Here is a 27,316-nt window from a genome sequence, read left to right on the forward strand (position 1 = left end):
ACAGCGTGATTTGTAGCAATGTTCAATATAGACTTTTGGTACTCCGAATCATTCCAACATCAGACCGGAAAAACTGAGCCAAGCCAGCAAGCTGACAAAGCCACCCCACAAAGAACGGTACTAACATCTCTGTCCGTGTAAACCCCAGCGCAGCAAACAATGTCCGATATCTATATACAGCGTAATGAAACAAGAAAAAGGCCGAAACTGGAAAGATGCTATACAGTAACAGAAGAAAAAAAGCCACCAAAAACAGCGTATTAGACCGTCACAACTCGTTGACTTCCTTATTTACCCTTGCCCTTAGCATTGTCCGGGTAAAGGACTTGGTCTCCCTTGCCACCCATCTCCATAAATTCCGCGGGAGCTCGCTGCTCCGACGGTGCTTGCTCGCGAGGGACGTTGATAACGCGATCCTTGGGATTGACAAAGACCTTGACTGGATTCTTAGCGTTGCCGGCTGTGACGTGCTCTGGAATAAGCACCTGATTGTAGTGACACAGCAAGGTGCGCTCGCGCTTAGCGGTTCTGCGGTTGACCTCGAGACCAGCAATGCCGCCGACAAGGCCGCCGGTGCTATCATTAACGCTCATCGGCTGCTGTGTAAGCCATGGGTGGGCAAGGCACTGGTCGACCGTGAATCTCTTCTCAGGGTCGACAATCAGCATGGAATCAATGAGGTCCACTATGGAAACTGTTAGCTTTGGTAAAATGTGAGGAGTTTGTGGCTAGTTACAGGCTGGGTCGCCGACGGAGTCCCAGTATGGCGATGGGTAGTCGAAGCGACCGCTCCTAATCTGCTGGGAGAGGGTGTAGGGAAAGTCGCGAGAGTAAAGCTCGTCAGAGAATGGGGGAAAGCCGCACAGGCAAATGTAGAGCACAACACCTAATGACCAGATGTCGACAGCCTTTGTGTACTTGCGCTGCTTAGAATCAGCAAGAATTTCAGGCGCGACGTAGCTGGGAGTGCCGCAGAGCGTTGTGGTGAAGGACTCCTCGCCAATAATCTTGGCAAGGCCGAAATCTGCCAACTTCACATGAAGTTCTTTATCAACCAAAAGGATGTTTTCGGGTTTGATATCACGATGCACAATGTTGCGCTCGTGAAGGTACTTGATGCCATGGAACAGTTGCTTAAACAGCTTTCTGGCTTCGTCCTCACTGAGCTTGGACTTGGCAACGATATGGTTGAAAAGCTCACCCTCGGGAGCGAGTTCAAGAACGAGATAGACGCGGTCACGTTCGCTAAATGTGTCCTTGAGACACAGCACGTTGGGGTGGCTGACGGCCATGAGCATGCCGATTTCTTGTTGCAGACCCTCGGTCTTTGACTTTTCCTCGACGCCGGGCGTCTTGGTGAAAATCTTGACAGCAAAGCGCTTGCCGGTGGACTTTTCTATGCACAGGTAGACCTCGGCAAAATGACCCTTTCCGAGCTTGTGGAGTAGCGTGTATTGTTGCAGGAATGCGCTGGTATGACGGCTCTTTGGGTATTTGAAGACGAATCTGGCGCGACCGTGGACGGCAATTTCATCGCCATCTTCGAGTTCACGCCGTTGGTTACGGCCAACAATCGCTTCGTTGACAAATGTACCGTTGCTGGATAGATCTTCAATGATTGCAACCGTGTCATTGCCGTTGTTCTCTGTAAAGATTAGGCAGTGTCGGTTCGAAACGACGCCCTCGCTCACGACAATATCTACAGTTTGTCAGCAGACCGAACCATCAGTACCGAACAGGGGGGCTCCAACGTAGAACCTACCGCATTCAGGATGACGACCGATGAGGTATCCACGAGACGCAATACCGCCAATCTGTGTGCGCTCATAAGCCTCCTCTTCATGGATCGCGGGTGGAGTTTCACGGACGTTATCGTTCGTCTCGGCATCAGCGGCCGTTTTAATCGAGTCGTTGGGTGGGCAGGCGCATCGCTTCTTGAGAACCTTGGGCTTATCGCCATACTTTGCGTCTAGCGGAACGAGGAAGCCCCAGACGCCCTCTTCGTGCTCATCTTGGGCGTCCTCGGCGAACTCGAGCTGCCTGTCGACGAGCTGGCTGACGGGCTGCGTGTCCTGGGGAGGCGACGAGAGGCCCTGCAGCTGCGAGTAGTTGTCGTCCGACTTGCGCGGAGTCGTCTCCTCGACCGTCTTGGCGCCAACAGGCGTGGGGGTGACCTCCTTGACATCGCTCGTCGAGCCGTACGTCGCATCGTTAGTGAGGGGGGACGGCAGGTGGTTGTCGCGGGAGACGGGCGTCTTGTCGTGGGGCTTGCCGTTGGGCGCGTCGCGGGTGTCATCAGAGAGGCGGTCGGAACGGCGAGGCTTCTTGCTCTCGGCCGAATCGTCCGGCAGCGAGCCCTTTGCGACGGGGATGTGGTCAGCGTTGCGAACGAGGAAACCAAGAAAGAAGAGTTGGGCGGCGCGAGCACAAAGACTTACTCGGGGCCGCTTGAGGTTGCTCTTTTCGCCACCAGGCGACATGGTGAAGAGCAGGGCAAGATGAAGAATGGGCAGGATATGGGAAAAAATCTATATCAGCAGATGGAAGCCGGGATAGCTAGGCAGCCAAGGTCGAGATGACGGGATCAAGGCAAGGCAAGGCAGGGAGGCTTTCAGCGAGGGGGATAGATAAAAGAAGAAGAGAAACAAGAAGAAGCCAGAGCAAGAAATGTGGCACGGCTGCCTTGCCGTAAATACAAAATCGCCGCGAATAAAATGCAAGTATCGGATTGGGCGTGACAAGCTGGGTGCAGAGGCGTTGTTGAAGAGCGAAAGAGGAAAGGAAGAAGCCCGGGAGACAGCCTCGTGCAGGTTCGGGGTGGGCTGATAGAGTCACTGGAGTCGCCTGGAGTCACTGCCGTTACTGGTACGATGGCAGGTGGTTCGCGCCGGACGTGGAGGCCGGATGGTGAGCACTGCCTACCGTGGGACCTACCAGACGGGTTCCAGCGTGCCAAGTTAGCGAGTTATAGGCTGCTGTTAGCGAATGCTAATAACGAACGGGAGGTGGCAGGTGCCTGGAGCTCGCTCTGGGCCGGTGCCGCCTTAAGCACAGCAGCCGGATACTGGCAGTCCCGTTCTCTAGGTAGCTGGTGAGACATCTACCTACTAAAGAAAGCAGCAGCTCAATTTTCAAGAAGCAGTCCGGTAGGAAAAAATGATGCTTTGTGTGCCCGAAAGAGTTTCATATCATTCTACTATGCCACACAGAAATATAGTACAGCAAACCACAATCCTCTTGTGCAATGTTGCACCTCCAGATCGAAGCCCAGCCTACGCCGCACAAAAGCGGCGTGTACGCTAATCCCACAACTGCCACAAAACATCGCCACGATCCGGGGCAGCTGCACGGGTACCTCCAAGTACCTCTGCACCCGCCAACGCCGCAACGGGTACCTCGAACCACCCATCCCATCCGCGCGCCCAAAAAAAGTCATGAGCGTGATTGACAAGGCAGCCGACCAGGCGAACCATTCACACCCTGACAAGGCGTCCAACACCCCCCCCTCGTGAACCCTATCCCCCATCATCCACTTACACGACCGGCCGTTATCATACGACATCAACGGGGCCGATTTCAATCGGCCGGACTCTAGGCCTCTGGACATTTTCTCGACAAGGCGGCACTCGCATTCGAATCGAAACGGGTTCCTGCATTCTCTCATCTAGCCACCAGTCGTAGGATTGCGCTTGGGATGGAGACTGCGCCGTCATCGTGCTGCAATGTAGCCACCCCAGATGGCTGCCGCACCGTCCATCTACATCACCAGTTCACAAGTCGCCTTGCTGTCACGTGGAGGTACCGCGCTGTAAACCGGTCGTGACCAGATTCTGTTGCAGCTAAGCGTCATATTGAAGCTTGCACATTGTCGGGTCGTGATTAATCAGACATATCCCTACTGCTACTGATGAACGACACTTGCTACATTCGCATCTTAAAACCTCTGTCTTTTTCTCTTCATGATGCGATCCTCAAACTCTGAGAGCCAAGCCGGACATCTCACAAAATTGTGGCACAGTCTGCATGTGATTTCAACATGATGAAATATCTTGTGTCAATTCCTGTCATTATTAATTACACAGTACGTATGTTCCGTACTTCAATGTCGTGTCCAACCCTCTGTCAAAACGCGTTCCAGAAATACTAAAAAACCAATAAGACGAAAGAGAATGCCGACCAAGGAGGACCGATGGCGTGAAACTCCATAGTTGGCGCGCCCCCGGTTCGTTATGCCCAACTCCTGGCATTTCCGTCTATTCCTGGTAAATTAAGAGTCGCCGCTCCGGTGCTGCTCCTCGCAAGACTTTTTTGCCTCGTAAAAGACACTGTAATAACTCGTGTGCCGCCGCTGAGCCATGCGCCTCAACTCCTCCTTTGAGCAAAAATACATGGGCGTCGTTTCCAAAAAAAAAAAAAAAAAAAGAGAAACAAAGAAAAGAGATGGACCGCGCAACAATATGAGCCGTGCTGGAAGGGGAATTGAGAAAAAGAAACACCGGTCGGCAAAGCAAAAGCCAAAAATAGCAAAAAGAAAAGCGCCGCAAATTATACCCAGTCCATATTAACATCGTGCCGCGTGCTTTAATAACCGTAGTCTGTTGTTCATTCGTTCCATTGCTTCGTGGCGGCTTAGTCGTTCGGAACTTTTGCGATAATGTACTTTAATCATGTGGTAGCATAGGCCAAGCCCCGTCAGTCGATCCCAGATGCCGTGCTCCTATCTCTCAGGAATCGGCGACCTGGCCAGTCTCCCACCGGCGCTAATGCGCTTCTGCAGTTTGGTAGTTTCGGAGCGTGTTCTTTCCACCTCGTACCCGTTGTTAGGCGGCGCTTGAACAGAGTCTCTAACTCCTCGGATTTTGCCTTGCTTCTGCTGAACATATTGTTGTGCGAAGCGGCCCAGTGGGAAAGCAGGGAGCGTCTGCGGGATCTCGGCTCCATTCTGCGTCAACAGTTCTGCGACTGGGAAAGGCACCTGCTTCGCATCATTATCCACCACAGCACCGGGCGTTGGCGAAGGGGACGCGGGATCAGCCGCTGCCAAAGCTAGCCATACAGCGTGTGTTCCCCTCATCCTGTCAACAGCATTGGGATTGGCCCTGAGCGCCAGCGCGTAGAGCACCTGCTGAATTTCGTTCTTCTTGATAGCTGCCAGCAGTGTCTCGTCGGGCGTTGCGTAATGCGATAAAGTTGTCGAGATTGGTTGCACGTAGCTTCGGTGGACATATTTGTTTGTGATAAACTTGAGTCGGTTCTCTCGGGTCGCCTGCGGAGCAAGTTTTGCGGCGGGATCCAAGTTTGCTTCCCAGATCATATTTGAAACACGGTTTCCGATCAAAACGAGCAATTCGACAATATCGACAGTGAAAGACTTGATATCGAGAGTCAGTGACCGGACCTTGCTGATATGAGTACCCAGCGAACGATGGATACCACTGCACTCGATGCAGAGGATGATACCCAGATTGATTGACACCCACTCGACCCTTGAGCCCGAACCACAGTCGGCGCACCAGTTGTTGCCTTGGTCATTGTCCCGAAGCATTTGCAAAAGCTGATCCGGATTTTCGTCGTAACCTGAGCTGTGTGTTCGTACTGGCGTAGGTCGAGCTCCAACGGTGATTCTGCGGAAAGGGATGCCGCTCGAAGAACTGCTGTGTGAATGGCTGCTACTATGCATCAGGGAGTGGGTTTTTCCGGTGAGAATAGAGCCAATGTCTCTCTTAAAAGACGAGTCGTTGTTCGTGTTCGCCGGCGATGCGTATCTGTCAGGGCCACTTCGGCCTTCGACCGCGCTCTGCAAGGCATTGTTGATAGAATTTATCCAGTTGTTCATGTCCTCTTCGGATGTCGCCTGGTAGACGCGCTTGAAGTTGGGAGTAATGACCTCGAAGCAGAAGCGACGTTCCGCATTCCGCGCCTCGCGCACAGATGCCATTCTCAGGTCAATGGGATCCATGTGCAGGTCCAACTTTTGCTTCCAATTGCTGTATTCTGAGAGCTTGCCTTGGTCGAGAACAATCCAGAATTTGTGCCATCCCTGTTTGTTGAGATTTCGTGGATCAACGTGGCCCCCGGGGCGATTCAGCGCCCATAGAAGACCTTCTTTACGCTGCGCAACGGAAGATTGCGAGGGGTTCGGTTCCTCCAAGTCGCGAAATCCCTTGAATTTGGTGCTTTGAGATGGACTACCCACAAGTGTGGGCATGCCCGGGGGCTTGGGAAGCTCGACGCCAGATATGCTCGTGTGCCCGCCCGATGATGTCGACTTTAGTTGGGAACCGGTACTATCAGCCCTGCCCAGTTCCGAGTCGGAATTGTGGCCCGCGTTGCCATTAGAAGACGCGGTCGTGGGGGGAGCAGCGGCAAGGTTGGCCTGCTCGGGCTCCAGATAGGGAGTGTTGCTCTTTTCCAGCACGCGACGCTTTTCTTCGCGTTCTCGCCTTTGATACTGGTATTCTTTATCGGCTTCGCTGACCTCTGAAGATAACGCGTCAAGCTGCGGCAGAAGAGCTTCTATTTTCTTTGCCGTGGCAAGGAACCCTTTGGTTTGTGCATCGGCATACTTGGTCAGGTGTGACAAGACTTCTTGCTCTTTGCGACCACCATGCAAATCCTGCATAAAACTGGAATAATCGAATCGCTTGAGCTCAAAATTGCGTCTCTTGTTCTGGTATTTGGAATCGCTGTCGGCAAGCTTCTTAGCCTTGACTGAGTCTTGACGCTGACCAAGGTATCGGGATACGTATGAGTAGTAGTCTTTGCTTTCTTCCTCAAAGTCGCGCTTCTTGGATTCCGCCTGCTTTATATCGAGCTGGTAGAGCTTGGCTATAGGCTCGATGATGATCTTTTGCAGGTTTGCAGTATTCTGGCGGTCGTAGGTGAGAATCTCCCGGGCAATCTTGTCAAAATAATGCTCGAGTGCTGGCTGAACAGCATTTGCATTCGTGGTGGACGCTTCGCGCAAAGCCTCAGTAAAAGCGATCAAAGCCTCATTGGCTTCCAGCTGACTAGTATGCGCCTGCTCGGCCTTTTTCAATACCCTCTTCATGTGGATGCGCATGTTGCCAGTCTTTTGCTCGAGAGCCTTGAGAGTGGCGCGGAAGACAGGGCCATCGTCGGATACTGACACATCCTCGCCAGGTCGCGGACACGAGACGTCGACTTTAACAGGCTCCTGTAGCTGGGGTGGGATCGGTGGCAAGAATGTTTCTAGCGCGCCAGGCAGCGGTGATAATGGTACCTCGTCAATATCGGAATGTAAGCGAGAGTCTACCGATTGAGCGGAAGCCACACGAATCTTCGGAGGAGAGCCGAGCAGGAAACCGGGAGTGGGCGAGTTTGGCTGGCTGGCGTACAGAGTAGAGGCTGCAAGGTGCATATTAGAAGCCGAACTTGCATCACCGTACGTGTGTAGGAGAGACATACATGTTACCCAGAAAGAAAAGCTGGCGAGGGCGTGCAAACGATGCGCACGCGAATCATACTCGACAAACTAGGCCTTGTCAGCATTCAGGCACAGACGGCACCATGTTGCCAGGTACGTACACTACAAGAGTTTCTCCAGCCGCCAGTCCTGTCTTCCATGGGCTTGGGGGGCTTCCATTTCCAAGTCCATTCAAAGCTGACAGAAGAACTGCCGCTGGTCGAGTAGTCTCCGACGAGGGCGACGTTGTCATTTTTGTGAAGGTTTGGGTTAGCAAGAAACTCGCGAGTTACGAGATTTTCGACTTCGCGTGAGGTAGAGCCGCAGACAAATGTTAGACCGGAAATGCTGGTATCGAGAGCAGAGGAGGTCGCGTCGGGAGGAGGGGAGGTGGGTTGGCTTGCGGCAGGCTGACGTAGAACAAAGGTGAAGGTGAAGATGAGCTCGTCGTCGCTGCTGAGCTTGAGCAAGAAACCGGAAGCGCCCGGTTCGGGATCCTATGGAGCGCAAATATAGCGGTTAGCATGAATGACTTTGTAAAAGGTTGCAAAAGGAGAGGGTCGCAACGGACTTGTATGTATTCTACGGGGATCTGTTCACCAGCTGTCCGGTTGGCGGACAGCTTAGTAGCAGGGAAGGCGTTGGGCGTGACATGGACGGAGCTGCGCTTTCGAGGATTGGTAACGATGAGGGACGAAATGGTTACTAGAAGGACAAGTTAGCGGCGCGGGCTGCAAAGGCTGCAGGCTGCAGGATGCAGGCGAGGAAGGGGTCGCGGTGATGGCATGGCATACAGCGATTTTGGTCCCTGAGGTAGAGCGCAGCGCCCTGGTCGTCAGGTCTACTGGTGACATTGCCCATGTTGACGAACTATCGGCTGCAGCCGTGGGCGAGGATGCAGAAGAAAGGAACGCCGGGGCGAAACTAGCAGGCTTGAAGACGAGGTTCGCGAAGAGGGACCGAGGAGTTGAAAAGTCGCAATGCGGTGCAGGCACGGCGAGGAGCGAGGATCAAAGGAAAGGAAACGCAGGCAGCGCGGGGCTCAGAGTGGGACAGCAACAGCGGCGGCCGTCATCTGGCGTGGCGGCAAAGGTGAGCGACACGGCGATGGAGGGCGCGTGGCGATGAGCAAAAGAGATGCAGGCCGGGACGGGCGACTCATGGAGGAAGCGATGGAGGCGACGAGAGAAGCAAGGACTCGGACGATGGGCGACGATTTGGGAGAAGCCGGGGTTGAGATGAGATGAGCAAAGATGGTGGTGGTGGTGGTTGGCGGTTGCTCTGTGGCACCTTGGAATAATGGTCAAAAGTTGGAGAGTGCAGACAGAGGTTTCTGTTTGCGCCTTGGGCTGGCCTGTGAGGGGGAACTAGCAGCGAGCATCCTTATTTAAATGCCCTGAATTTAGCGGGCCTAGTGGCTGTCCGGCAGAGTTTACAGGCGGCCGCAGCGCCAAGCCACCTGTATTACATTTTACCGCCTGGCAGGCAGCCACGAAAGGCAAAGGATGTTTGAGTGCGACACGAGCCGTGTTGGACAAGGCGTGTCTAACCGTTCATGGGCGTTTACTTCAGATGCTCCTGGCACTCGGCCTCGTAGTGTGCACATTTTCCGAGGTTGAAAGGCGTGAGCAGTCTGAGCATCTCACGCACATCAGGTACCGCGTGGTCTACGCAGCCCGCATGCACAGCCCGTGTCACTCATCACTTACAGTGGGGAGAGAGGAGAGTGACGAGCGACATCACGAGCAAGCTGGTCCGCTGGCTGGATATTTATTAGGCAGTTGGATGGAAAAAAAAATAAAAAAAAATCTGGGTTGGTTCTCTGAAGCGTGACTCGGCCCTCCGTTTCTCAGATTGCCACTCTGGCGTCTTCATCAGCATCTTGCTGAGCAGTGCAGATCGGCTTATGCACGCCGGACAGGTAACGTTGGTAGTGAGGCGGTAGGTACTTGCAGATTAACCACATGCTCTCTGCGGCACTTGTACCCTTCGCTCGATACATGCAGGGCTCGCAGGCAGGGCCTTGCTGCTGATCGGAAATGGCGCATTCCAATTCGAAAAGGGCAGTCCGTCTTTGATACTTGCAGTTTGACCCCGTCGACAGCCAAACAGCCAAACAGCCAGACAGCCACTCAAGGACTAGGGGGGTTTGCTCCCTACACAGCAATCTGGTGTCCGCCCACGGGGGTGCCAAAATAACATGCCGCCGATTTACCAGTAGAAGCAGCAACTTGTTATTAGTTAGCTTTTGTTTATTCATCATCTCTATCATTATCCACTGTTATTCCCCTTCTTATTTCTCATTTTCCATCTCTTTTCAATCTCCTTCTTTTCATAATAACTAGTAACCGACTGGTAGCCACTGGCGTCTTTTTTGGGTACCCCATACCACGTATGACGGCAAACCAGCGTTACTTGCGGCCGGCCACTGCGACGTCTATCCACCTTTTGCCTTGATTGTGCATCTGGCGGGTTAGATTTGCTTTCGGGCAAGTAGGCCTGGAGCGGCGTTGGCGCTGGCTGGGATGAGATAACATTGGAGGTTTCGGACATGACTGCGGCCGCAAGAAGGAGACGACCAATTCTCTACTTGGCCGTACTTATTCGTATCTGCTGCGTAGCCATGTATAGATCGCCAGAGTGTACAAGTGATATTAAGTAGTAGCAGCAAATCATCAATGTGATAAAGGAAGAATCCAGTAACAATTAAAGATATGGTCGGTTTGGAATGCGCTCCGCGTCGTGCCTGCCTTGTATGGAGTACTGCCGCCAAATTCCATTCCAATTTAATGTACCCTTGACTAGTCCGGCACGGTGCAGGATTGCGCTGCCGTTAACCGAAATTCATAGAACCCTTTGTTCGTGTCTGCCTTTGGCCTCGGGTGTTGATTCTGCTTCTGATTCGAGCCTTGTCACTACCAGGACAGGACAGGACAGTAGATCATATCAGCCGAGCCGAACAGTTGCGGCCCTGCGCTTGTGATTGCAATTTCCAACAAACATCATGGTGCAGTTTTTCTCTTGACATAGTTTGCACTAATGACAATGACAATGGCCATCTCTTTGTCCTCTGGCATCTAATAAATACCTATTATTACCTTTTGCCCCCACACAGCCCAGCGGGTTCGTCTTCAGGCGCTTCCCGAGTGCAGCATAGCGCCCAGCCCTGGCCGTGCTGGCGCTGCTATTCCTGGCTTGCTGGCAAACTGGCCACTGGCCGCCTGTCGGTACCTAGGTTAGGTAGGCCCGTAGAGGTACTGAGTAGGTAGCGCCCCACTGCCATCCACTGCCAACTGCCCACTGCCCACTGCCAACAAGAGCGCCCAAGCCCCTGGCCCCCTCCATGAAATTTTGCCGCCACAGCATGTTTCTGGACCTTGTTTCGCTGTTTCAGCAAGGACCGTCCCTTTTTTTAGTGGCCCCTCGCCGGCCATCGAGCAGTTCGATGTTCTGTTGCCAGGGGGGCCTTCACGCTAATCAGAGCGTGCGCCCCTGCAAAATGACGTTGCTCTCCCTCTTGCCAGGTCAGGAATGCCGCACCTCGAGTTTGGGCTGCGCTGCCTTTTCGTATTGGTCTGTCACCTGTCTGCCTCCTGCGACAGGGCACTGTCGGGCTGAAAGCCAGATACGCACATCCCACGATTCCATCTCCCGCCTCAAATAACTCCAGGAACCGCTTCATTCCCTCGACCGCTCGCTATTCCATCTCTGCTCTACTCCAGCCATATAGTTCACCGTTTTGCCAGCCACAGACGCAAACGAGTCGCCGCGACAGCTCCCCTCTGCCTGCCGCACAAGTCCCCTCATTGCCGCCCGCCATCCTGCCCGCCACCGCTGCCGTTGCAGGTATCCCTTCATCCGTGTCATGAACCACTGCAACCAGAACTCTGGGCGCCGACTTGTTGCTTCTTGAGTGCGCCATCATGTCTCAGGACTTTCGCAGGTCGTCTGTCGGTCGGCGCTTAAAGAACAGCAGCAAGGACTCTGGCCGCCGTATTCAGCCCAAGTCCAAAGCCAGCATCGCCCTCGTCGAGCATGACCAAGCTCGCAGCTTCGCCTTACGAACCGCCTACCTCCACTACCTCCTCCAGCCGAAAGCGAAGCGAAAGCAATATGTCGCCGCCTCCAAGCCCCCGGCGCGCACGCACAAGGGCGCCGTCCAGCTCGTACAGGAATACGTGTCTGGCGGCTCTGTTGGCAGTTCCGCTCTCAAGCTCCCCAGCAGCTTCCCCTCCGCCCTTCTCCTTCGTGTCGCCGGCGTCTTGAAGGGATCGGAGCGCTTACCGGGCTTCAACGATGCTGCCGTCAAGCGTAGTTTCGCAGAAGCCTATACCGCCTTTTCCGAGGCCAACTTTAAAACGTCCGTTGAAAAGGAACGCAAGTTCGAACCCTTGATTCTCATGTTTTATTCTTCCGCTTCAAAAGCTGCCTCAAAAGGTCGCATCCCCGACGATGATTCCTGGAAGCTGCTGCCCGATCGCCATCTGGCAATGTTTATCCGCCTCGCTGCTGCTATTCTTCGAGACCACGGCCACGAGCGCGACAAGTCCGATTTGATCTCCAGGTTGACCAGCCTGGAAAGCAAGCTCTTGACAAACGACCAAGATCTCATCAGCTCTGGCTCAGATGCTGCGGGCGCCACCATCGAGGTTGTTGTGCCTCTAAGTTATGACGTCAAGGACATGCCCATGGTCCAAATTGTCGCCGGCATATTTGGACTCAGCCTCTCCGATGTACAGGCCGAAATAGATGAAAAGCGCAACATTTGGACCGAGGAAGCAGCTCTTCGAGACCTCAAGACGTACCAGCAGAGACTCGTCTCCAACGGACCTGGTGCTCTTCGCAGCGACGACTTTGACGTCGAGGACTCTTTTACTGAGTGGCAGAAGTCGGAGGCCCATTTCCTGTCCCAGATGATGATGGACATCCTGACCGCAAAACCTGAGCTCAAGTCATCCTCGTCTGGCGACAAACCGCTGCCGAGTCGGCCACAATCAATGTACGGCGAGGACCAAGCCTACGCCGACCTTAGCCGCGCCATTTCCTCGATAGATACCTCTCTTGGATTTGACCCATTGGCCTCCCTCTCCACCATCTCTAGCGATGCTAGTAGTATACGGACTGTCGACGAAGGCAGCTTATACACCTTCACACCCTCCGACCCGCGAGCATTTTACAAATACATTCTCCAGCATGCCATGACATTTGACCAGCTGCATGCTGATCCTTCCGTCGACTACCATCCCCTCTCTAAGCAATCTATGGACCTCATGACAGAGCTTGGCGTCCGCTGGCGACTACCGCAGTCTTCGAGATTAATCGCGCTGCTCGAGGTTGCCGCGCGCAAGTTTTTGGATCAGGAGATTGTGCCCGAAGAGCTCGATACCATCCTGGATTTCGTCAAAACACCCCAGCCAGAACCAAAAAAGGCACCGTATATCCAGAACTACTCATTGCCCTTGACAGAGATACCGCCTAGCAAGTGGACCATGCACGATTTTGCGGTCTACCAAAGCATGTTCCACTCCATTCACGACGCTACTCTACGCGAGCTTTACGATATCATGGCTCAGTGCTACGATAGCAAGCCCCCCAATATCGGCGCTGTCATGTTCATCCTTGAGAATCACATCTACCAGGATGAGATATTCACTCCGAGATCGGAGTCAATCGCCGAATTTACAGAGTATCTTACCACTGCCCTGCGCAACAAAGCGGTCGAGGTATATCGCGAGAACATGCGCAAAGAGATCCCGGTCGTCAAGGAGGAGTGGGAGTTTGTCCATGTTGTAAAACTCGGCAAGACGATTACAAAGCTTTGTGACCGCATCGGTAAAAGGTACAAAAATAACCAAACCATCATGGGCGTGGACCCCTTTGCAATTCTGGTAGAGGAGATTTTCCCTAATTTTGAGAGCGATGCCGGCGCCATCCTCGAAACCATTATTGGACAAGCGCAAGTCAGTGGTGAAGACATTGACATTGAAGATGGGTTTGAGCTCTACAAGGAGCTTGTTGCCATTCGACGCATCCACCACAAATATCTACCCAACAAGGTATTCACATTCAATATCGAGAATTTGCTTGTCGACTTCGTCTGGCGGTGGATTCGCTCTGCTGAAGCAAAAATGACAGACTATGTCGACGAGGCAATCAAACAAGATCAGTTTCAAGTCCGCACTGAGCATGCCGACCACCTCGCGCGCGACTCAGAGAGACATAGCGTGTCTGTTATCGATCTGTTCATGCTATTCAATCAGACAGTGGACCAGGTCTTTAAACTGGAGTGGGACAATGACGAGCATCATGCTCGATTCATGACAGCTCTTGCCCGTAGCTTCTCTGCCGGCTTGGGCCGTTACTGCGAAGTTCTTGAGCAACGCTTCACCAAGGAAATGGACCGCCCCTCGGCTGAGGAGATTGCTATGCAGACCAAGTCCACCCAAGAAAAGTGGATGCAATATGCTAAAGACGCCTGGAACAACAAAGAAAAGGCAGAGCCGTTCCAGTTCTTTGCCGAGTCTTTTGTCAAGCTTAACAACATCGAGTATGTCATGCAGGAACTTGATAAGCTGGAAACGAGCATGAACTCGGATGCCTGTGCTGAATTGCTGGAGAAGATCGACGGGCCTAAGAAGCAAACGCGAAAGCCAAACAAGTATACTTTCACCGTTAAGGTTGTTGAAGCAGAAGACCTCAAGCCTTGCGATCCTAGCGGCTACAGCGACCCCTACGTTGTCTTTGGAGATGAGTTCCAGAAGCGTCTATACAAGACGCGCATCATTTATCGCAACCTCAACCCGCGCTGGGATGAGTCATTCGAGTTTACTGCTCAGGGCCCAGTGAATCTCATTGCCACTGTTTGGGACTATGATACATTTGGAGACCACGATTATGTTGGCCGAACGTCGTTGAAGATCGACCCGGCCCATTTTGGTGACTACCTCCCGCGAGAATTCTGGCTGGACCTGGACTCTCAGGGCCGAATGCTTATCCGAGTAAGCATGGAAGGCGAGCGAGACGATATTCAGTTCCACTTTGGCAAAGCTTTTCGCCATCTTAAGAGAGCCGAGCGAGATATGGTGCGCAAGATTACTGACAAGGTATGTTGTGACATGTACTTTGGAAATGACAGCTTATTAACCGAACAATAGCTTACAAGTCAAATCAACTCGACGCTGTCTGTCGAGACGCTACGCGGCCTTCTGGGGGTCAATGGCCTTAGTTCGCAGGTTACTAGCCTTTGGAAGAAACGTACATCTACCCTTCCAGTAGTGACACAGGCGCAAATCGAGCATGCTCTGATGCCGCTTTTTACATATTTCGATGAAAACTTTGCCATTATGAAGCAAACGCTGACTGACGCAACTATGATTGCAGTCATGACACGACTGTGGAAAGAAGTCCTAATGACGATTGAGAACCTGCTGGTTCCACCTGTCTCCGACAAGCCATCCACGCAGAAAGCTCTCGGCAGAAAGGAACTGGACATTGTCTACCACTGGCTTGAGCTGCTGTTTGGTTTCTTCAACGCCAGGGAAGAGCACTCTGGCGAGCAGCTCGGCGTCCCCGCCGAGGTGCTCAAGTCGCCTAAGTGGCACGAGCTGGCGTCGCTCAACTTCTTTTACTTTGAAGACACCAGCAGCCTCATCCGGGAGTCGGAACGCATGGCGTCGGCTACCGCTCAGCGTGCCCACCAAGCTCTCCAGCAAAACCAGCAAATGGCACGCCACTCAGCCCCCCCCGGGTTCGGCGCAGCGCTGGGCGGCGCGGGTGCTTTTGCCAGTATGGGCACGATTCGTCGCGGCAAGAGCATTATGATGAGCCGCAATCTTGGCACCATGCGGAAAGCCAAGGAGGCGAAGCGCCGCGAGACGCAGGCCGACCCGAGCGACGACATGATTCTGCGCATCCTCAGAATGCGCCCCGAAGCGGCGCCCTATCTTAGGGAACGCCACAGGCAAAAGGAGCGCCAGGCGGCGACGGCGGCGGCTGCCTTGATTGTCAAGAACTCGGTCACGCTGAACTGGAATACGGGCCTGGGGGCCAATGCAGCCGCGAACCACTTTGGCAAAATCAATTTACCTAGGCGGTGAATTTCTCTCTCTATTACTACAGCTCTGTGCGCTTTTGCATTTTGTCTCTCCTATCTTTGGTATCCATGGCGAGTTTATTCTTATGTTAATTTTTTTGTTATGAAAGCGAACAGCATTACTTTTTATTGACTCTTTTAATACGGGATGAGCGTTGGTTGGCATATTAGTTTGTGTTGGCTTGGAAGCTGCCCAGAATATCACAGCACATGTTGGTTTTTCCTGCTTTGGTGAGACGGGGGTTTCTTCGTCTTTCGATGATTATAGAGCTACCTCTTCGATAGACTCTATAGTGAACCCAGAGAACGAATGACAATAATGACAAACAAGAACTCATGAAGTTCAGTTTCGTGGCCTTTGCCAAAAAGACTATCGTGGCTTGCAGCCACCTTCAAGCCAATAAGGGCGACCAAAGTTTATGAGGCGTACGACCTCCCTCAGACTCACATATATCTTGCAGCCCGAAGGAAATTTCGCCCTGACCAAAGCTTGCACTCTGGAGAGAGCGCACGCGTACATAATAGGCGATTCACTCCGTTCCTAACCAAACGAACTACCGTGTCGACTGATCTTTTCCTTGTTCTGGTAAACTACCTTGTCGACTGTTTCTTTCCCCGCTCCAATCAGCACATCTCAAAGTACTTTGCCAGCTGGTCAATATGGCTGTTCAGGAGCGATTCCACGGATTTAGCGCATGTGGCCTCGCAGTCTTTGTTTTGCTGACCATACTGTACACCTCGGACATGCACAAACCCAGCACACCTCACATTTTAGAACAAATGAAAGACGTACTTGTAATTTTAGTGGATAGACTATATCCTTTCATTCGTCCGTGGTACTCAGATTACAGCTGCTCGCAGCGCGAAAGTGTTACATAAAATATCTGCCTACAGACTCCGGCCCATTACTTCCAAAAATGCGTCGAAGCACTCGGTGGGATATGGTCAGCACCACTACCCCATCCGCTCTCTCTCGGCCCCAAGTGCAGCTCCAGCACGCCGCCGTCACTGAAGAACTCGTGCGTCAGCCAGCTCTGCATGTGTGGCTGGCCGTTGAGCGTGGCATTCTGAATGTAAATGTTCTTGTACGCCGCGTCAAAGTTGCGCGTGCGCACCGTGGCCGTCTTGCCGGTGACCGAGTTGAGCAGGCTAAACTCCCTGAAGAAGGGCGCGGTGATGAGGTAGACGTTCTGGCCGCTCATGGGGAACAGGCCCATCATGGTGAGCGCGGTGAAGCTGGCCATGGAGCCCGAGTCGTCGTTGCCGGGGATGCCGACCAGGGTGTCGTTGAAGGCGCTGGGGATGTACTTGTGCGCGTACTCGGCCGACATGCCCGGGCGGCCGATGTAGTGGAACAGGAAGAGCATAATGTACGACTGCTCGTCGCCAATGTAGAACAGGCCGGGCGTCTCGTGGAGGTAGCGCAGGCGGCGCAGGAACTCGTCGGAGCCGCCGAGCGTGGGGATGAGCGTCGCCACGTCGTGCGGGATGTAAAAGGTGTAGAGCCAGGAGCCGCCCTCGTACGTCTCGTGGCCGTCCTCGTTGAGGTAGCAGGAGGTAAAGTTGTAGAGGTCGGTGCAGATGGCCGGGTCCTGGTAGCCAAAGGTGCCGTTGAGGTACCGCGGCTGCAGGAAGCCCTGGAAGCCGCTGTCGACAAAGTCGGCCGGGTTCTTGCTGCCCGTGAGGTTGAGGCGCGAGCGCGACTGCGAGTCAAACATGTTGAGCCAGTTGCCGGAGCGGTTGAGGTACTTTTCGGCATCGTGCACCTTGCCCATTTCCCGCGCCATTTCGGCGATGCAAAAGTCGTTGTAGCTGTACTCGATGGTGCGCGAGATGCTGCGCGTGTAGATGCCCACGCCGTATGGATCAAAGTCGTCCGTGGGGATGTAGCCCAGGGTCTTCCAGGAGTGAAGACCGCCACGGCCCTCGACAGTCCATAGTGGAGGCTCATCTTTTGGCCGGCGATTAGAACATTGAAACGATGGGAAAAATTGGTCTAGCAGGGAACATACCTTCGGCATCGGAAATGACGGCCTCGTAGCCAGTCTCCCAGTCAATTCCGTCCGTCAGGCCCTTGAGATACGAGTCGGCCAGCAAATTGTCAGCGTTGCTGCCTCCTTGAGTAAACCCTTTGCAAAGAGACATTCGGCAGTCAGGCAACTTGCCTTCATGACGGTAAATGTCAATTAGACTGCGAACCATCAGAGCTTGCGCGTGAGGGTCGACCAGAGTAAGAAACGGATGAGTGCTGCGAAAGCTGTCCCAGATGCAGTAATACGAGTCAAAGTACGGCTCGTCGCTTTTCCACAGGGGGTTCTCGCCTATAAAGAGTTAGCTAAAGAAATGGAGAAGAAGTGCATGGAGTCCTTGCCTGTATAGTCCTGAGGAGAGATGAGCGTTCTGTAGAAGCTGCTCCAAAAAGTCCGCTGCAGGGACTTGTCGATGCCGGTGTTGTCTACTTTGATGACATTGAGCTTGGAACGCCAAGCAGCTTCCGCTTGGTCACGGATAGCCTGGAATCCAAAATCGGGAATTTCCTTTTCAGCATTCTTGCAGGCCTGCTCAGCACTGATAAACGAGAGCCCAACGCGGGCCAGGATCTGGTTGTTCTGAGGCGGTCCAAACTGGACCCAAGCGCCGGCCGGGACATTGTTCGTTACGTTGAGGCTTTTGGGGTCGTTGCCGGCCCGATTGTTGACCCATACACCATTGTCACGCACCTGTGCCCCGTGGAAGTCGACGCAGAAGTGAGAGTCGTAGGTGCCAACACCAAATGAGGGTTGAAAGGTACCGTTGCCAGTGATGCGTCCCGTCGTCCCGTCCACCAATACGGTGGCTTTGCTGCGCGACTCAGACAAGTCGGACAGATCAGCAATGATGAGGGGGATATATGGAACGTGCGGGTCTGTATCCTTGGTTGGCGCCCCGTCTGTAGGAAATGTAAAGCGATAGAGAGCCGTGTGGTTGGAGACGGTCATTTCCGCCGTGACGGACGTATTGAGCGAAACAGCAAAGTAGCCCGGACGGGCAGCGACAGTGCCGTTCTTGCGCTGAGACGCGCGCATAATTTTGTTGAAATAGCATCGGTTCAGCTCATTTCCGGGGCATCCCGTCTGCGCGAAGAGGGGAAAGTTGCCAAGCGAGGCGCCCTACGAGTATCATGTCAGTGAGGCTGTACGAATTACTCTGAGAATCGGACAATGTCGCGCGACTTACACCACCAGTGCCGCTGTCGTGCATGTGAGAAAAGCCGGTGACTAAAGGAGTTTTTAGCGACAGATAGAGCAAGAGTGAGAAAGAAACTCCTACTGTCGCCATCGTTGGAAGCAAAGCCACCCTGAAGTTCCTTGTTGACGTCGGCGACGGCTTTGGCCATGCTGTAAGGCAGACTGGCACCGGGAAAGACATGGCCTGCACGGCGGGTCGTCATTAGCATAGATCTCAGTGCTCAAAATGGCACTTCTGCTTACCTCCGTCGACCGTTCCAATGAGAGGGTCTACATAGTCGAGAACGTCAAAATTGGTCGAATTTTGACTAGAATCAGAAATCTGCGTGGCTGCAGCAGCGTGCAGAAGCAGACCCGAGGTCAGAACTCGGAGAAGCATCCTGTCGGTGACTTTTGAGCAAAAAGGTCAAGGGAACGCAGGACAAAGAATTACCCACACGCCAACAGCTCGAAGCTAGCTTTCTATGTGTATTGTGCGGGGGAGCTTGGGCCTCTATATAATCGCTTCCTGCATACATTAGTCCGCAATGGCCGGTCATGATGTCGTTGAATCGGAGCTAGCCAAGGCGTCGTAGTGGAACGCATATTGAACGAGCCGTCGGCACATTGAGAACATGGAGAAGCGGGGTAAGATTAAATAATTGTATACTTCCATGATGAATGCCACGCCAGCATCGATTGGCGGGGTCGAGCAAGGTTAGCAAGGACATGTGCTACCACGCATGCAGAAAACCTGTCGTGCAGTACTTGGCTTACACCAGCAATATCGGGCTGGCTCGCACAACTAACGAGCAGGCCCGAGCCCATTGGCGGAACAATCTTGTCTCTGGAGCAAAGCACAAAAATCCCACACAGAGACATATTGTGCTAGTGTCGGTGCGTTGGCAGAGCTCGGAGCTCGATAACGCAGCCACGAAAGAAGAGACTGGGCGCGATGTCACGTCGTGAAAGTGGGACTCAAGCAGGAAGATGTCGATCTCGGTTCAATGAGTTGGGGGTCACGGTGGTGCGGAGGCGGGGGAATCCACATTTGAAATATTGAGATGATTTAGTTTGGATGATCTGTCTATGGCAGCTACCATTTTGTATATATCGACATGCTGAAACCGTGTTGCGAAATGGCGTCTAGAACTGGGCTGGCCGGCTTTACCGGGAGATCGCGGCGAGCGGGGGGATCGGTCGATGAGCCGTTGAGTGGCTTGTCATTTTAAGCCCTCTACCAGTAGAAATAAGTAGGGAGCTACGTAATATTTCACGAGAGCGAGCGCCAAGAAAGAAGAAGATATCAAAGCCAGCAAGGACAAGAAAGAAAAGGAAATTAAACGAATTAATGCAATGACATAATGCCTTTACTAGTACCAGCTATTTTCACATTCATCATATATAGGAACTTTGTTTTATTTCAGTGCTTGCTTTCTACAGCAAAGCTACTTATCGAGGCTTGCGCTCCGGGAAAAACATCAACTTTCTATTCCTCACGTCCTTCGCCGTCTGTTCCGCCAAATGCACACTGTACTGCCACTTTGACCCGCCACCCCAAATCTTTTCAATGGCCGCCTCCCGATCCATGTCCTCGTCGCGGTGCATTCGCAGGCTCAGCAGGCTGTGCGCCGGCACGGTGCGGCTGTACCCGCGCTCCGCGCTGGCCTTGACCGTGTCGCGCAGCAGCGTCGTGAAGTTCCGCGCGCTGGGCATCGCCTTGACGCCCATCTCGGCGAGGAACGGCGGGAACGCGTCAATCTGCTGGAGACGGCGCACCTCTGCGGCGAGGTAGGCCGCGGCGCCTGCCGGGGGTGCGCCGTGGCGCGCAAAGAGCCCGTCGCGGATCTGGGCCAGCGACGGCTTTGCGGCCCCTCCCGCGGCCCCCATGTGCGGACGGGCGACGCGCCGGAAGAGCTCGGAGAACATGAGCAGGCGGTACGATGTCCGGCTGCCCTCAAACGTCCTCTTGAGGCGATGGTGCGACACGGCGTCGGCTTCCAGATAGCCCAGCTCGGCCATGCCTGCGCCGCGGCCGTCCAGGAGCCACACGACGTTGCGTGTAATGGCCTCGGTGATGATGGCCTTGCGAAGCTCATCGGTGACTTCTACGTCACTAATGTGCATGGCGGTGAGGAGGTGTCCGAGATTCGGCACGTCCTGCTTCCCACGCCGGCCGCCCAGAAAGGAGCGAATCATTTTATTCGCCTCGGCCACAATGTCCTTACCATTGGGCCCCGTGGCAAGACACAGAAGCAGGTGAAATAGGTGGAAGTACGACTCAATCGCCTTTTCTGACGCATGCCGTAGAGTGCTCCTCCTATCGAGACTGTCATCCTCCTCCGACTCGTATTCTTCGCCAGGGTAGCGTGGGCGTCGTCGGCGGCGGCCAGATGAACCCTGCTGCCTTTCCAGGTCGAGATTCAGGCGGACCACGATGTCATTCATGAATGAAAAGAGAGCTCCCGCGGTGCTCAGTCGCGGGCTGCTACGGCGGCCGCCGCCGCCGGACTTCGTGATGCGCTGAGCGATTAGGCGAAGCGTCACGCCCGCGTCACCCCGAACTTGGGACCAGTGCCGGTGGGATAGCGGCAGCGGCAGCCAGAACTGGTAAGGGATGCCGTGCACTGACTTGCGCACCCGGAGATTCTGATAGGCTTCGTGGGAGATGAGGTCAAACTCGGAGTCGATGCGCGGCGCCAGTCCGGCCGGGGTAAAGGCGATACCGATGCCGAGCTTAGCTTGTTTGTAGCTCTCCTTGAGGGTGAAGCAGTGCAACTCGCGACTGCGAATCAAGTCGTAGTCCCTGAGGATCCGACGCACGCGCGGCCAGGCCTGAGCAAACGCGACGAGGTCCTCGAAATCGACATTTTCCAGCATTTCGAGGAGAATCTCGTCGGGGAGGCTGTCAATAAACGCCTCTAGGACAGCGCGCTTCTGGGTCCCATTTTCAGAGGCCTTTCGCGAAATGGCTGCGAGGCTGTTGCTTTCCTCTCTTCCTTTATTGTGGCTGCTGCTGGACAGCGCACTCAGGTCCTTGTCCTTGTCGAGAGAGCCGAAGCCGCAGCTAGAGCACTTGAGCGCGGCACAGCCGCCCTCCCTTTGCCGCCCATACTCTTTGTACTCGGACAAGCTGATGCGGTGGCCGCTGTAGGTTTGCTCAACGCTGTCGCTGTTGAAGAAGCTCAGCATCTGGATGCAGATGCCCTTGAGCGTGTACGCCGGCGTGTACCCCTCGGCCGTGTTGAGGATCGAGGCGCAGATGTAATTGCCATAGATGTTGGGATGGCGGATCTTGCTCTGGATCGTGATGTGCGGCGGCTGCAGCGGGTACTCGGGGCCGAAGAAGATGGTGAGGTGCAGCGGCGGGTAGGCCTCGGTCGTGAGGACGAGACAGGCCCGCTCGAGGTCCACGGGCGTCAGCTGGATCCGCGGATACGGTCTCTGCTGCATCTCTGCAATGTCGCGGAGAAGCCTGTTGCGGCGCGCCGATCGCATCGGCGACTCGACAGCCGCCGCAGAGGGTTGTTTGGGCTCCATGGTGTGTGAGGAGCAGCAGTCTAGAAGACGGCTCTGACGCTGGGGGGTGTCGAACCAAGCGAGAGTACCCGAGAGAATATATCTCCCAGTGTGAACTTTCGCCGGTTGGTCAGGGGACAACGAGCCAGAGGAAAAGCCCAAAGGAGGAGAGGGAGCTGGCATTACTTATACTTGTCGTGGCCGACTTGGCTGGACTTGGCCAAGCCTGAGAGGTCCCATGCCAAGGGTGTGAGTCAGTTCCGATAATTCTGTTTCAAAACTTGACAGAAACGAAAGATCTAGCCAGACATTTACTGTCTGTTTCTCCTTTGATTTGGTTAGCTGGCCAGGGGTCACAGTGAAGATCAAGCATGCATCAAGGACGACCTGGGCCGCAACCGCCCGTCCGATGTGCGCTATGCCAAGTTTAGCTTGCCGAAGCGCAGTCTGCCTTGCAATTCACTCCTTTTTATCCGCGCACCTCCAAGAAGGAAGCAAACAAGATTTGTAGGCTCAGCCACGATTTAAACAGCTCGCCGGTCCTCTTTTGAGTCACCAGCCCGCGCCGGCGAGCCAAGACTGGCACGATGGACCGCCATGCCCGGAGACGCCACGATTGCAGATGCTGCCACGAGGTGCTGGCAAGTCACATTTTGGACAGATACAACTTCTGCTGAAAATATGGACAAAACTCAGAGGCATAAAACCCAGATATATAATATGCCCGCGGAAGAGCATGCAATGTGCGCTGTACGGTAGCATCCCGGCGCTTAGTCCTCACTTCTTCACTGCTATACTTCCTCCTATTTAATTGGGCAGCCTCCGGCAGACTGCAGACGGCATGCGCTTCTACATCATTCATCAGAACGACCGCTGCTCACAGTTCAGCGATGGAATCTGGCAATATTCTTTCGCTAGCAATGCAGCTCCTTTTACTAATTAATGATGTCTATCGTCATCGTCTCGCGCTGGCAGCCGTCTTGGGGCCGTCTCGAACCAAGAGCCTGACTTTGCCGTCGCCAATCTCGACGCCCTGGCTAAGAATATCTACCGACTTGTCGTCTTGTCTAGCTAGTGATTTATCCCAGCTTCTTGCGTCTATGCCCAATATACCGCCCATGTTGTTCCGGTCGCCTGGAACGGAAAACTCACGGTATGCATATCTCCATTCGTTGAGGAAGTTCCTGACAGATTTGCCAACCTTGTCCTTTCCATTTTTGCTGTGGTTTCCGGTGCCTGTGATGGCATAGACAGGTCGTGATTCCTTGCCGTTGTCCATGAGAATCTTTTCTAGATATTCCACGGCTTCATCAGGATGCAGACCGTGAAGGTCAACATATATCTCGGCCATGTCGGAGATTGGCTTATTGCGCTCCTCGTAGAGTTCGCGAGCAGCCTCACGATGAGCTTGCCGCATTAAGTCATTTTCGCTTTGGCCGCGCAAACTGAGAGCCTTGGCCGCTCTAGCATCATTGCGATTCCAGGCTTGCGCCGCACTGGAACAGTGTTAGTATCAATGGCACGCCTTCTCGTTCGTGAAACTTGCCTTTGAAGAAATTTATTTCGCAGTCCACCGTGCTTAATGGCTTCCTGGCGAGCCTTCAAGTATGCCTTGTTGGCGCGATCGCCAGTCTCCAACCACGGAATATGCTTCGGACTGGGAATCGCGAGGGCCGCGGCGCTGTTTTCCCCGTTCTTGAAAGACACTGCGCCTCCGTTGAGCTTGCGGGATTCCAGACGGGGCGAGCTGCCGGGGACGGGAGAAGGTGCCGTCTTTACTATGTCGGCAAGCGAGCTGGGAACAGCATTTTCTTTATGACCATGGCCACCTCTTTTGCCGTGATGTTTCTTGCCCTGCTTCAGTGAAGCTGATCCCAGAGTCGGGAATGCTTCGTTGTCATCCAAAGAGGGTGCAACCATTGACGCCTCTTTCGTATGATGGCGACTACTAGGACGAGATCGTGAACGAGGGCTGTCTGTGCCATGATAAGGTCGAAAACCAGGCGGAGGTGTGGCGGTTCCGCTGTGGTATCCATCTGAAGCACCTGAGCTAAGTGAAGGAAACGAGTTAAGGTCTTGCAGATGCAAGGCAGAGTGGGCCCGCGAGGGAGGAGTGCTGGCGCCGTCCAAGGAAAGTTTGCTTGCTAACTTGGCCGGATCGTGGGAAAAGATGCAAGTTTCGCCAGCTAAACAATTCCCCATGACCCAGTACCTAGAGCTGTGTTAGTACCTTTTGAAGGGGGCCTACTCGATGGGTAGTTTGACATACTTGCACAAATGATTACTGAGATCGTGGCTGAAGCGGCAGTCCGCCCTGAGACACTGACCGGTGGACATGTAGAACTTGCAAATGACACCAGCCTTCTGGGCCGGGGTGGGCGTGGCCGGGCGGCTATCTGAGGCTATGGATTTCCCGATCAGGACATTTCTGGGTTCATCAGTAGTGTAGTTGCCCTCAGCTGCCTGGCTTTCCATGATGGATGCAATGGTGGCGCTCAAATCATAGCCATGGGAAGCAAGCGCATTTTCAATCTCGTCGTCGGTTTGGGAGTGACCCAGGATAGAGCGGAGCATGTCATAGGGTGACATGTCGAGCTGCTGTGCGGACATGGATGATGAGAATTCTGGGGCCGCAGCATTCAGACCAGTCGAGGTTCCGGCAGACGAAACGCTGGCAGCATCGTCATTGACTAGCCATTCCACATTTTCAGTCTGATAGTCGCCGAGGATTTCTGCAGCAGGAGTTGAGTCGCTAGCAAATTCGTAAGCGTTGAGGCTCGGGCTATGAGGTATCGCAGGGGTTGCAAAAGCTAAGCGAGGCGAGGCTCGGGGGGACGAAAAGGGCGATGCCGTGGATGATATCGATCGGTATGTGGAGGGTACGAAGCCGGGAGGTGCCAGGGGACTAACACCGAGACGTGGAGAACCCGAGGCAGGCGTCGCCGTGTTACGCCATGATGCAGGAGAAGGGCGTCTGAGGATGGACTGCCGGATGGGAGGTGGAGAGGCCGAGACGGCGGCGCCCTCTCGGAATCGCCAAAGGGCATCGAGGACTACATTGTCGAGTGAAGAGCCGGTCAGATTGGTCTGCTTCTTCAACAGCTCCTCGAGCTTGTCCGTCTTGTCTTCATCCTCGAGAGCGGTATCCTGCAAGATCGGCAAGCAAAGTTCGTATTGTTCGTCCGAGACCATGACGATAATGGGTGGCGTGGGCGGCTCGACTCAAGCTGCGCCAACGGGAATATCACGAACGCGACAGGCTTGAGGGTATTGTGAATGTCGAGAGTGGGGATCGAGCGTGAGAGTGAAGAATAAGTCGCTGGAAATAACAGACGATTCAAGCCCGGAGACAGGGTTGACAATAAGATAAATCTAAGTTCGCGCAAGTCAGTTTGACTGTGGGCGCTGTCGGACGTTGCAGGTGCAGGCGCGAGTGCGCGGCAAAGACACGGGAGGTTAGCGAACGTACCTGGAAGCCACGCGGAGAAGGCGGGGGTCGGGTTCAAGGGCAGCAGGGAAAGGGAAGAGAAGCAGATAGCAAGAAATAGAATTCGAAAACGGCGCTGGCAAGAATACGGCGAAAGGAGCCGCGACGAGGCACTGGTCAGGGGGAGACTTCAGAGAAGCAAAGAGCGGCGGGTATGCATTGCGTCGCAACCTATTCCCCTCCCGTCACAAACGTCACCCTGGGGCGCAAACTGGCAATGATTCAGTCGACGGGCCGATCTGGGGACCGAAGACCTCTGAATGCGGCGTCTGCTAGGAGTGGTCAGCTGCACAGTTCGCCTAGAAAAGCAGAAGCGCGGGCGCAACAACAAAATAGTTTGCTTGAGGCAAGATGGAACGTCGTCGTCGGAGGGAATCTGGCGATGGGGAGCTGTCGGACCAGGCAAGCAGCAGGGGGGGGAGGGCGGGCTATCATTGGCCGAGCCTTACCTGGGCCTAGCTATTTGTACTACCTATTCGTACTGGTGTTGGGCACTTGGACAGGCCAGAGATTCGCTACTAAAATAACGTGGCTCGGCGGGACGACACGCTCCACAGGCATTCATGGCCGACGTTCCAGGGGGTCTGTCAGGAACTTGGGCCTATCAGCATCTTGTTAGTGGTTCTCGTGTTCAACGTGTGCATCACGCAAAGCTACCTACACCAATAGTTCTCATCCAAACAAGTTGCACTCCTTTTTTTTTTTTTTTTTTGCCTGCGTATGTTCTTTGTCTTGGAAAAGCAAACCATCCATCCTTGTGCCACGTACACTTTTTACCTGGCTGTCCGCCATACTTCACATGCATCCGGCCCAATGCACCTCGACGTGGGGCTCGGCCGTGATATGTATACCTACCCCAGAGTACTCGGTACTAACGCGAACTCCAAACATGTCCCAGCACATAAACAACACGCCGCTTGAGTAGAAATAATTGCCTATACGGGCTAAATCACGATGGCTTCGCTTCCAGTAAGAGGCTCCTGGCCGTCGTTTCCGCAAAGTTCTTGTCGAAAAGATATAGCGGTTGTTAGACATGTAATCCAGTCAACAAGCCTCAACAGAGAATTCTTAAGCACTGAGCGACTTTATTACAGCTTCCGTCGTCCATTCCAAGCACACGGGCCAATTTTGAATGCCTGCAGTTAGAACAAACGGCTCTGTGTCCATTTGCTAGCGAAATCGCCATACGATAGGTTGTTGAAGCGTCCTATTCAATTGCGCTTATGGACTGCTTCGGCATATTATTCAAATTGAATATTGCCACATGCGAATGACCGATGAAGTAGTCGGACAAGACTTGACTGCAGTCTGCATTAGCTTCCCGTTGGTTGTGGGAGCTGTGCAGGGTGCGGCGCCAAGTTCCTTTTCATTTTAAGTTTGCGCTGATGGAAACCGACTGTCTGTGCATGTCGATGAGCTCAGACGAGCTTTTAGCATCTACAATTTGGTTGCCTTTCCTATTCTTTTTATGCAATGCTGGCTGGGAAAGGCGGCCAGCCCTTGAGGTAGTATCATCAGCTTCAAGGCAGGTCAGGGCTTTCTTGATAAACCGGGCTTTCCATAGCTCATAAGCATGCGTAGACGCA

At 53.8% G+C, this 27,316-nt stretch overlaps 7 protein-coding genes across 7 annotated transcripts; 1 reads left to right on the top strand and 6 right to left on the bottom strand.

Moving 5' to 3' along the window:
• Window positions 1–287: 287 nt before the first annotated feature.
• On the bottom strand, window positions 288–2,480 carry LMH87_003650 (uncharacterized protein; the record flags this gene model as incomplete). Its single annotated transcript, XM_056194754.1, has 6 exons — window positions 288–434; window positions 486–685; window positions 737–1,699; window positions 1,763–1,814; window positions 1,869–2,357; window positions 2,439–2,480. 6 exons carry the CDS (start codon window positions 2,478–2,480, stop codon window positions 288–290), a joined length of 1,893 nt encoding a protein of 630 aa, XP_056048450.1.
• Window positions 2,481–4,717: 2,237 nt separating this feature from the next.
• LMH87_003651 (uncharacterized protein) lies at window positions 4,718–8,287 on the bottom strand (the record flags this gene model as incomplete). The annotated part of the gene is made up of 5 exons (XM_056194755.1): window positions 4,718–7,368; window positions 7,429–7,495; window positions 7,549–7,923; window positions 7,998–8,131; window positions 8,221–8,287. 5 exons carry the CDS (start codon window positions 8,285–8,287, stop codon window positions 4,718–4,720), a joined length of 3,294 nt encoding a protein of 1,097 aa, XP_056048451.1.
• A 3,062-nt stretch (window positions 8,288–11,349) lies between these two features.
• Window positions 11,350–15,522, top strand: LMH87_003652 (uncharacterized protein; the record flags this gene model as incomplete). Its single annotated transcript, XM_056194756.1, has 3 exons — window positions 11,350–14,529; window positions 14,581–14,680; window positions 14,807–15,522. The coding sequence occupies 3 exons, from the start codon at window positions 11,350–11,352 to the stop codon at window positions 15,520–15,522; spliced, it is 3,996 nt and encodes a 1,331-aa protein (XP_056048452.1).
• A 901-nt stretch (window positions 15,523–16,423) lies between these two features.
• LMH87_003653 (uncharacterized protein) lies at window positions 16,424–19,330 on the bottom strand (the record flags this gene model as incomplete). The annotated part of the gene is made up of 8 exons (XM_056194757.1): window positions 16,424–17,469; window positions 17,531–17,839; window positions 17,890–18,667; window positions 18,735–18,775; window positions 18,828–18,929; window positions 18,989–19,125; window positions 19,183–19,199; window positions 19,262–19,330. The coding sequence occupies 8 exons, from the start codon at window positions 19,328–19,330 to the stop codon at window positions 16,424–16,426; spliced, it is 2,499 nt and encodes an 832-aa protein (XP_056048453.1).
• An 846-nt stretch (window positions 19,331–20,176) lies between these two features.
• Window positions 20,177–22,426, bottom strand: LMH87_003654 (uncharacterized protein; the record flags this gene model as incomplete). The annotated part of the gene is made up of 1 exon (XM_056194758.1): window positions 20,177–22,426. One exon carries the CDS (start codon window positions 22,424–22,426, stop codon window positions 20,177–20,179), a length of 2,250 nt encoding a protein of 749 aa, XP_056048454.1.
• Window positions 22,427–23,198: 772 nt separating this feature from the next.
• On the bottom strand, window positions 23,199–25,435 carry LMH87_003655 (uncharacterized protein; the record flags this gene model as incomplete). The annotated part of the gene is made up of 3 exons (XM_056194759.1): window positions 23,199–23,739; window positions 23,790–24,455; window positions 24,513–25,435. The coding sequence occupies 3 exons, from the start codon at window positions 25,433–25,435 to the stop codon at window positions 23,199–23,201; spliced, it is 2,130 nt and encodes a 709-aa protein (XP_056048455.1).
• A 145-nt stretch (window positions 25,436–25,580) lies between these two features.
• On the bottom strand, window positions 25,581–26,621 carry LMH87_003656 (uncharacterized protein; the record flags this gene model as incomplete). The annotated part of the gene is made up of 5 exons (XM_056194760.1): window positions 25,581–25,615; window positions 25,713–25,858; window positions 25,929–26,002; window positions 26,180–26,185; window positions 26,586–26,621. The coding sequence occupies 5 exons, from the start codon at window positions 26,619–26,621 to the stop codon at window positions 25,581–25,583; spliced, it is 297 nt and encodes a 98-aa protein (XP_056048456.1).
• Window positions 26,622–27,316: the final 695 nt, after the last annotated feature.

The sequence above is a fragment of the Akanthomyces muscarius genome, chromosome 2 (genome assembly GCF_028009165.1).
Source record: "Akanthomyces muscarius strain Ve6 chromosome 2, whole genome shotgun sequence".
NCBI classification, from domain to species: Eukaryota; Fungi; Ascomycota; class Sordariomycetes; order Hypocreales; family Cordycipitaceae; genus Akanthomyces; species Akanthomyces muscarius.